Raw genomic sequence first — 10,413 nt, forward strand, 5'->3', positions numbered from 1 at the left:
TCTGAAGCAGATATGTGGGGGCATAAAAGGCCTCTCAGCAGCATGGGCAGCAACAGCTCTGCTTGAAGGATGCATTGACGTTAGAAAGAATCACAGAATGTGTGTATCAGGAGAATTTAGTGAGCATCCAATCCAACCTCCTTGGGTCGCAGCTGAGGAAGCCGAGGCCCAGCAGGGCAAGGGGTGTGGGAGGAGGTTCCAGTATCTCTCCGTTTGCCCGTGAGGAGCCGGGACTAGAATCAGGGACACTAGTTCCAGTTCCTCCCGGGTCTCTGCCAATTCTCTTTCCCTGCCAGCCTTGCAGGACAGCCTCAAAGCAAAGGGTAGAGAGTGAGTGGCCTCGGGGAGCAAAGACCTGCCTGGACCACCCCAGTTATCTCTGAGCCACAGTCTTCTGGTGAAATCTTGGTTTTGGCATGGCCCCGGGGAAGAGCAGGAGAGAATTCACAAGTCCTGGTGGCTTTCGGTCAGCAGCTCCCTGACATCCTGACTCAAACATTCTTTCCCCACCTGGTGGGTATCCAGCCCTGGCGTTGGAGACATTGTCCAAGCAACCAAAGTTGTCCTGGTCTTCACTGTCTGACCGTCCACCGTAAGCAATGTTGGATGTTCCCCGATCCTCTCTTAATTCCACCAGGCAAAGACGTTGCCTTAGTGATCATCTTCATCAGCTCTTGCCCCAATAGGCACTCAACAGAGATTTTAGGAGACGTCAGAAGATGGGTCGTGGGTGTAGCCTTCGTCTGGATAGTGGATAGACAGCCACTCCTTCGTGATGGTATCCGTTGTGCTAGAAAGTTCTCTCTCGAGTCCAGAGGTCCCCTGTCAATTTTGGTCCTGATTCATCCTCATGGGGTTTCTTCCTTTATCCGACCAGCACCCTAGTTCCTTGATACAGGAGCACTGAGACGAGCTAGGGGTCGAGGTTGGGCTGGATTCTGAGAGCAATGCCAATGAGGGATGTCGAGGAGGGCCGGGGGCAAAGGAAGGTCACAGCATGCCAGGTGCCCTGGCGATTTTTTTACACGTGATTAAGAGCTACACTTGGGTTAGAATTAGCAGAATCAGACGATCAAGAGGCTAGGGACACGGGCCTCCCAGCCCAGGCAAGTGATCTCATAGCAAGGGCCATCTCTGAGGGGCTAATCAGACAGGATCCTGGAGGATGCTCAGGTTACTCCCAAATTTAGGGACTTGACTTCAGCCCTGAGTGCTAGCGGAGAGCACGTTGGCCAAGGCCAAGTGTACGCTGCCAATGCTATTTCATCTGCATCATCTGGTTAATTGTTTGCATAGGGAGGCAGTGGCTACATTGCCTCTTTGTGGCAAGACGAGAGCTCAGGATAAAGTTAGGAACTGGAGTGCGCAGGGGGCTGCTGGCTCCCAGAAACATAGGGCCACTGTGGCTGGAGACTGCATCTTCCCTGGTTCAGTGTGGAACCTAGGAAGACAGCTGGGACCAAGCAAATGGGCCCCAGGACTGGGGAGCTCACCTTTATATGGGCCCTCTTCAGTGGCGAGGGTTCTGCCCTCCTCGCCTTCCCCAAAAGCCTCAGAAACCCAGAGAGACCCCATCTGTTCCTTTTAAGCCCTACCCCCTTCTCAGATGCCCCTTCCACACTCCGTGCACTGTAAACATGAGAAAAACAAAGCCCAAGGAAAAAAAACAAAAAAACAACAAACGAGAACCCCCCCTCCCGCCTCCCAACCTGGGTGAAAAATTTTCATCCTTTTTCACCGTAAACAGGATTTGGCTTTTTTCTTTTTCTTTCTTTTTTTTTTAACCTTTGATTCCTTTTTTTTTTTTTTTTCCTTTTTGCTCATAAAGACGGGAAGATTGGGGCTGTCGTTGGTTGGTTCGGTCAGGCACCAAAACAAGAAACTCAATGAGAAATATTTGGTGCAAGTTCAGTAATAGCGACATGTCCACCACAGATGACGAGAGCACCACACACGACATTTTTCTTAAGCTAACATGCTCTGGCTGCCATCCACAGAATAGCTAGAGACCCCTACATGGTTTCTACGTGGTCAAGAGGTATATACACAATCCTTCAAAGGACAGGATTGAGGGGCCGGTCACCAGCTAGTACCCTCGAGATCACATCTAGTTCTCAGCAGCTGGGCCCCCCTGCTTCCCGCCCCTGCTCTGGGCACGGCCAGCTCCCTCCCCCTGCGCAGCAAGGCGATGAGGCAGTCACCATTCTGGATGGGTGGGTCCCCCCACCCCTTCCTCTCCCTCAGACACTAATACCAACTCCTCTTTCCACCAAATGTGCTTGCAGGCTTCTTCTCTACGTCAAATGGCTCAGAAGGCAAAGTTTGGCTGCAAGGGCTATGGCCGTGGGGGGCGAGGGGGCGGGGCCTGGTGAAGGAAACGGGGCGTCCACTGGCTAGCTTCCTCCCTCAGCTGTCGGCTCCCAGTTGTGTCTCAATGTCCACTCGGCAGATGGGGCATTTCTTGCTCATGGCGAGCCACTGGTCCACACACAGTTGGTGGAAGAGATGCATACAAGGTAGGCGTCTGGAAAAGAGGAGAGTTGGTTTTCTGGATAAACCCAGACTCAGACTATGGCTGAGATGAGAAACCATGGATGCAAGTAACTCTCAAAGCCCTTCTTCCATAAAGGCCTTGGCGTTGGCTTAGACCCCTCAGAGCCGCTAGCACACTGTCGCCACGCCCCCATGTTCGTGGTCACCACCTCTAGACTATTTCGCCCTCCGCTTTCCTAGTGCAACCATGAAACATTGTAGCAGTGGCCTCTTACCTCACGTCTTCTCCATCCTCCAACATAGACAGACAGATCGTGCATTTCTCATCCGTGTCTGACTCCTCCCCTTCGTCTTTCTTGCCCTTGCTGTCCTGGGGTCTTCGCTGTGAGTAGAGGAAAGAAAAAAAAAAAAAAAGAACATTCATTTTAGTTACCTGATACCAGCTCTTGCTGGCCATTGGCTTTCACCCACAGGCTCCTCCCACACTGGTAGCCTCTTCCTTAGCTCACTGCTATCTCCTCACTCTTGCAGGGAGGTTAAAAGCAAGAGAGGAAGAGGCTGGTAGACTGCTGGTGGCTGTCCTAGACACTGTCAAGGGGCCCCGGGGTTTGCAAAGGACCTAGGCTCCTAGTCATTCTGCCCTGTGCAGAGCTACAGCCTGTGAATTTTGGCTTTCCCTGTCTCCCTCACATTGTCCACTCCCTCTCACACCCTGTCTAACATGTACCCCTGCCTCTAAGTCAGAATGTGTCAGTCATTCATTCATTCATTCATTCATTCATTCATACACACATTCCTCATTCGTTCTTTCCACTAATGTCCATTCAACTATGCTCTCATTATTAGGTGAACACAAAATTTCTCCACCGCCCTGAACTCCTTTAATTTGTACCATGTGGTTCTAAACTGTTTTTTATAGTTGTGCTTCTCTCCCTAGCCAGAAAGTTCCCTTAAGATACTAAGCGGTAGCTCTAGTACGAGGTTAAACACCATGCAGCTGCTGTTCATACTTCCCGATTGACGCCTTTCTATCCCTGATTCTATGGTAATTATTTGACAACAGTTAAGCACTCTGCAGATCGTTTTCAAGTGGCACCTGTGGCCAAGTACAAGGTATGTCATTGCTGCTTAATAAATATTCTGGGGAAGAAAAAAATGTAAGCAGTGAATTAAATCTGTGCGCCTTCCACGTCCCTGTGCCCCACGCTGCAGATGTCTGGTTGTAAGGATGAGAGTAACCGCGGACAGAAAGTCATCCAATCTGGCCTCCCTCCAGAGGCAAGCAAACTGCAAAGTCATGTTGCAAAGAGACACGTGGAGTCACAGATGAAGACCGGAGAGTGACATTGGGTACATGTCAGGACTACCTCCCTAGTTGAAAGCTCAAAAGCTCCTTACTCTGATTTCATCTGGGGGTATCCCGCCCTGGTTAGAACACACAAGGAAGCCTATTGCTTCCACTGGCTGCACCCCCTCATGTGCCCCGTGTCCCAGCTGCTAGTGATGCCAGGCTGCTGCAAGGTCCCTTTATCCAGAAAACCAAGAGTATCCATTATCCTACATGTTGGCCATGCATCATTTTTAGTATTAATAGAGTCATGACCATGTGCCTGCTGAAGGTCGGCAGTCTTTGTGGCAGGATTGGCTCCGCTAGAAAAGAACTGTCCAACCAAACAGCATTAAGCCCTAGCCATATGCCTAGTTTCTATTGCTTTTATCCACCATTCTTATGATTTCCTTTTTATGTCATAGCTTCAGTTCAGCACTGTCTTGTTCAGCTATTTCTAATCCTTCCTTCTCTCCTTTCACAGCACATTTCTTAGCCTCAATATTTAATCTCTTAAATCTTTCTTTTTCTCCATTGTCTACAGAACTTTGTGATGTGGAGTATTATTTTAACTAGGCAAAGATGTGCTACACTTATTTCTGCTGTGGATTATCACTTTGTGTAAAGGTGTGCTACATTTGTTTCTGCTGCCTTTGTTAATGATGTAAAGATGTGTTACATTTGTTTATGCTGCATTTGTTTAACAATTATGTAAAGATATGTTGCTGCCAAATGCACCAGATTGGGCTAATAAAAAGAGGAATGGCCAGTAGTAAGGCAGGATAGGGATTGGCGGGGTGACCAGCAAGAGAATAAGTAGGAGGAGAAATCTAGGCTTGGAAGAAGAAAAGAATAATGAAAAGAAAAGGGGAGAAAGAGAGGCATATCCCGGGGCCAAAAGCCAGGCAGCTTCCAGCCAGATGTGGAGACAGCAGGAAAGTAAGATATACAGAAAGAAAGAAAGGCAAAATGAAGACAACGAGAAGTGGGTTAAGTTATAAGAGGTAGCAGGAACAAGCACAAGTTAGGACCAAGCATTCATAACTAATTTTAAGGGTAAGTGTTGTCATTTTGGAGCTGCCTGTGGCCCAAAAGAAAGCCTGGTGCAACTTTGATTTTAACTTCAACTTTTTTCAGCATTTATTTAATACTCACTACTCATCTACCTTCTTATTTCATCAGCATTTCTTTTTAACTTTGATAATCTTGGTTTTTGTTGTTTTGTTTTTGTTTTTTTGCTTTTCAAAACAGGGTCTTACTGTATAGCATTGACTGTCCTGTAACATAGAGATCCCCTGCCTCTACCTCCAAAGTTCTGGAATTAAAGGTGTGTCCCTACCATTCCTGACTTAACCTTGATTATTTTATACTTTGCTTTCATTCCTCTTCCTATTCTTATTTCTTTCATATGGTCCTATTTTTAATGTCTATATATTCTATTTTTATGATTAGTTAAAATACACTTTTACTTTTATTACTTTAGTCTCTGTTAAAAATTTTAAAATTGTTTTAACATTGTATTTGGATCCTAAGGTTTATTAAAGTTGTCTTACCTTAATTCTTCCTATTCCTTCTCTACAATATTTTTCTCTTGATTCTGCCTTGAGTTTTACCCCTCCTATTTATTCTCACTGATCCAGCTCCCTGAGCTGATATATTTATATGGTCCCCAGTTAGTGGAATTGTTTGGGATGGATTAGGAGGTGTGGCTTTGTCGGATGACATATGTCACTGGAGGCAGACTTTTAAGATTTCAAAAGACTTGTGCCATTCTTTTTGGATCAAGATGTGAGCTCTCAGAGGTTTTTCTGCCATGCCTTTGTTCTGCCAATGGGGTCTCCAACCTCCTGAAACTGTAAGCCCAATTAAACACTTTCTCTTATGTGTTGACTTGGTCATGATGTTTTATCATGACAACAGAAGTAACAAACGTGGTGGGGACACTGTTTGCTCATTTGTGCTCTTTGATACTGACACCCAGCACACAGGCTCACCGTTGGCTGTTCTGGACACCAGGCAAGTACTCGGCCCTATGTATGAAGCTTCACCATCCCACTGCGTCCTGAAGCAGCCATGTTGAAAACAGAAGGAATGGGCCACTGTCCACACCCACAAAGCCATGCTCAGAAGAAGTGAAACTCAAAACTGGCTGACTTTAGTCCCAAGTGATTTCAACTACTGCTGTGTTGGGTATCAAGAGAGTGAATGAAGGTCTCTGGGTGCGCCACGATGAATCTTGGCCTGTCCTTATTTTCTCTAAATTTGTTTCATTTTCATTCGACATTAACCTTTTTGGTATAGTGATTCAAGGTTACACAAAAACTAAGCAACAATAATGTATTTTCAACTTCCACTATAGGGAGCGAAGGAAGTCCTGAGTTGTTGGGACCAATTGGAGTCCTGGCCTTCAGCTGTTCTTCCCTGCTCGAGCCTTCTGATTGGAGTTACTAAAAGCTGTGCCTTGCCTAGAGGATCAGAGGATGGGATTTTCACCTGTTGGCCCACTTGACTGCTGAGTATTTAAGCCTCCATGGTGCTATGAAATAAAGGGCTTTGTACCAGTGATTAGACATCCGTGTGTCTGTCTGTCTCTGTGTGTGTTTGTGTTTTCTCAACCTCCAGCCCCTTGCCCAAAGCTTGCGAACTATATTGTACCACAAAGAGCACAGACAGGCGTTGTGCGCTGCAATGAGTGATGAAATCCTTGTTGAATGTGTATTTTGACATGTGTGTGGTCATGTCAAGGATGCCCAAGTCCCAGACTCGTGAGACAACTAGCAAATCTGTTACCCATAAGGCTGGGTCTCAAAAGAAATGGCAAAGCTTCTCTTGAAAGTCTGAGTGTTTACATACATTTCATCAAGGTGTGCAGACTAGCAACTTCAGTTTCCTCTGCCTAGATGTTTGCATCCAGATTACCTACAGAGATTACCGGCCATGCTAAGGTTCCGGGCTGCAGTGGCCACGTTAGAGAACCCTACCTGAACCCAGCTTCATTGTATGTGTGTCTGTGTTTTTTCATTCCCTCACTGCCCCTAGCCAGGATTCTAGGACCCAAGCCACAAGCAGGATGTGGCCCCACCTCTCACATTACATGGTAAACTTGGGACAAGTGATGAACCGATACTGGCCATTATTAGCTCAAGCCTGTTAGTTTCCATGAGTTCAGGGTTGGAGCTGAAATGTTGCAGGTTTGACTGCACACTGGTGGCTTTGGAAAGTGTTGTTGGGGCATTGGTCTTATTAATTGATTAATCCACTGTTGCATTCCTAATTTGATAACATTATAGGTGGTGGGAACCAGGAGGTACGACCTAGTTGGAGGAAGTATGTCACTGTGGGCGTTCCCCGGAAGGGTAGACCTCCTTCCCAGCATTTTCACCCACTCTGTTTCCTATCTACCAGGCCTTGCCACAGTCCCAGAACCAGAGACAAGAAACCACGAACAGACTTCTCAAACTCTGAACCCAAAAGAATCTTCCCTTGCGGAAGATGCTTTCTCGGGGAGTTTGTTGCAGTGATGAGCAAGCTACCTGACTCAGACAGATCCTGCCTTGGGGTTTTGGTAAATGCATTATGTCACCTGTTTAAATAACAATGCCATACAAAATAATTTGCTGCACTAACAAAATCCTGGCACTCTGCCTGTGCCTTCCCTCCACAATGGCAATCCCTTATCTTTTTTTTTTTTATTCTTTCTGTTGTATCATTTCCAGTATGTCACATAGTTCACAGCATACAGTTTACAGCTTGTGGGTTGTCTTCTTTCGCTTTTTAGTGTATATTTAAGCTTCCTCCACAGTTCTTCATGGCTAATGAATTATTTCTTTTTATTATAAAACAATAACCCATTATGTATGTTTACTCGTCTACTTATTAAAGAACACTTTGGCTTCTTCCATGTTTTCATTTCTTTTAATTAAAATAATGCTTTAAAAGCTCGTATTTGTGGGTACCAGCCCTACAGATTCTATTTCTAAGGTCAGTGGGTACATTCCATAGTTTTGAAACTTTCAAACGTCCCCAGAAGAGCCCAGTCCCACAGTGTTTAGAGGCCTTCTTTACCCCTTTGTCTTTATGCAATAGGGCTTTGAATTGTTTTCCAAGGTATTTTCTATCAGCCTTGTGTGTAGGATCCCTTTGCTCACCAGACTGGTGCACAAACACTGATGTGTCTGTACGGCTACACATGCATAAATACGCACGTGACCACTCTAGCCAGCATTTGCACACTCAGCCTTTCTCCCATCTCTGTGTAGGGTCCCATCTTCCCTCCTGACCACATTTGCTGTGTGCCTATGAGAAAATGCTGAGGAGCCATTCAAACAGAGCAAAGGCTTCTGGGTTTTGGATTGTGTCCCCTGCAGATAGCCAGGCTGGTTCAAGCAGACCCGCTAACAACTCCCTTCCCAGCCCCTGACTGTGCAGACAGTCTAAGCAGCCTCACCTTCTTGTACTTGTGGGGGAAGGTGAACCTCTCTATGGTGTTCTGCACAGCTCCTCGGGTCACGTTTCCCAACCTGTCCTCGAGCTGTAGCAGCTCCTGTAGAAAGGAAAACACAAACATGTGCTCAGCGTGTACGGACAGACATAAACACTGGCGAGAGGAAAGAGCAAGGAAGACGTGTGCAGGAAGCCGGCACGCTGCCAGCCGGAAGTGCTGGTGCAGTGTGGGAAGCTGCGATTTCTCTTCATGCCCTTGTTCTCTCTTACTTTCAATCCCGGGATTCATTCCCCACCCCCATCGGCATCTACCCACTGGTAGAGAGGCAGAGAGAATGGTGTGTGAACGATAGCTCGCCATCCAATTGGGGCAACATACCTCGTAGCTCTCCCGAACAGCAGAGGTGTGCCGACTAGGATTTAGTCCCTGGAGCGCGAGGAAGTGAAGCTGTGGGTAAGGGTAGTTTCGAATTTCATGGACAACCTGACAGGAAGAAAACAGTTTGGAGAGAGTGACCAGCCGTTCCAGGCTGCTCCTGGGCTTGAGAGGCAACCCTTCTCCCTCAACCACCAGAGAGCACAGCCCAGCAGGGCTGCCCCTCCTGATTGTTTTCTACCCTATTCATGAAGAGCCAAGCTTGTGCACAGACTCTGATGACCATCAATATGGTGACGCTGACCCTGACTGAGCACAGGCTACATAGTAGCGCTAGTCTGCGTGCTTCCCGTGACCAAGCATTTCACTGCCTCACCTGATGGAACCTGCAGGGACAATTACAAATCCCCCTTCTACTGAGGGGGATGAAGACGGCACCAGGAGATTAAATAATCAGCCCATGTCACTCAAGCAAGTGACAGAGTCAAGACTCAGGCTCAGGCAACTGGGTGGCGGAGCCTCCTCTACTATCTCCAAGAGCAACAGGATAGCTACGGGTCATCTCCAGGGCCAAAAAGGTCAGTAACCAAGGTAAACAGTAGTGTAATGCAATAAAAATAAATAAGTAAAAACAAATCTTTAGAAACCCATGAGGAACAAAATATTAGTCTTTTAAATACAGACTCTAGCCCCAAAGTTGCTGATCTGTTTTATTCAGCCTTCCATAACCCTGGCGAGTTGACAGACCAGCTGCCATCAAGATTTCCACTGCATACAATGGAACCAATTACTTCATCTCTAGGCCTCAGTTTACCAGTGTGCAAAATGGACATCATGGCTGGCTGCACAGGGTACTGGCAGGAGGAAGTAAGATTAGTTGTATGCGGTGTTTATAATCGTGTCTAGTAAGTTCTCCTTTCCCAAGCCACGGGGTGGCTAGGTGACAGAAACAAGGGTTGAGAAGGGAGAATTCTATTTGGGGACAGCAACAAGAGTTTCTCTTGATATTATGTGTCACTGGCAGCCTCAAACCCAACCTGAGTTCTCTGGCACATTCTGGGTTTTATAGCCCCAAGAGGGGTACTCCTGGGAAATGGGTATCCTAGGTCTGTGGGGAGGTCCTTCTGGGATCTATTGTGACATTCTCACCAGCCCTGTGAGAGACACGTGTGGTGTCTACATTCCATCTCACACCAAAAAAAAAAAAAAAAGCATAGTCACACCCAGGGATGCTGTGGGGCAGTGGTCCTGTACTTTGTAAAGAATCGTCACTTGTATTTTAATAAAACGCTGACTGGCCAGTAGCCAAGCAGGAAGTATAGGCGTGGCAACCTGAACAGAATTCTGGGAAGAGAAAAGACTCAGTCTGTAGTCATCACAGATTAAGTCAGACACAGAGAAAGCAAGATGCCAACGCCTCACTGATGAACGGTACCAAGCCACATGGATAACACAGACAATTATGGGTTAATGCAGGATGTAAGAATTAGTTAATAAGAAGCCTGAGCTAATAGGCCAACCAGTTTATAATTAATGTAGACCTCTATGTGTTTCTTTGGGATTGAACAGCTGAGGGACCAGAAGGGACAGAAACCTCTGTCAACACAGAGATAGGAGTGTGTGTGTGTGTGCGTGTGTGTGTGTAGGCCTAAGGTCAGCTTCAGGTATTGTTCCTCGGGAGCTGCCCTCTTCATTTTGTGAGACTGAGGTGCTCAGAAGCACCAGGGGCTCACTGATAAGGCCAAGCTGGCAAGTCAGTGAGCCCCGCCGGGGA

At 46.8% G+C, this 10,413-nt stretch overlaps 1 protein-coding gene across 1 annotated transcript in view; it reads right to left on the reverse strand.

Annotated features, from left to right (window-relative positions):
- Positions 1-1,797: 1,797 nt before the first annotated feature.
- Positions 1,798-10,413, reverse strand: part of Rnf165 (ring finger protein 165) — a 108,186-nt gene continuing 99,570 nt past the window's right edge. Inside the window, exons 7-10 of the mRNA XM_013349434.1 lie at positions 8,643-8,747; positions 8,268-8,363; positions 2,769-2,875; positions 1,798-2,524 (exon numbers count right to left, since the gene is read on the reverse strand). Coding sequence (XP_013204888.1) covers positions 2,407-2,524; positions 2,769-2,875; positions 8,268-8,363; positions 8,643-8,747 — 426 coding nt within the window. The 3' untranslated portion in view covers positions 1,798-2,406. The remainder of the gene's footprint in view (positions 2,525-2,768; positions 2,876-8,267; positions 8,364-8,642; positions 8,748-10,413) is intronic.

The sequence above is a fragment of the Microtus ochrogaster genome, chromosome 18, assembly GCF_000317375.1.
Source record: "Microtus ochrogaster isolate Prairie Vole_2 chromosome 18, MicOch1.0, whole genome shotgun sequence".
In the NCBI taxonomy this organism is placed as follows: Eukaryota; Metazoa; Chordata; class Mammalia; order Rodentia; family Cricetidae; genus Microtus; species Microtus ochrogaster.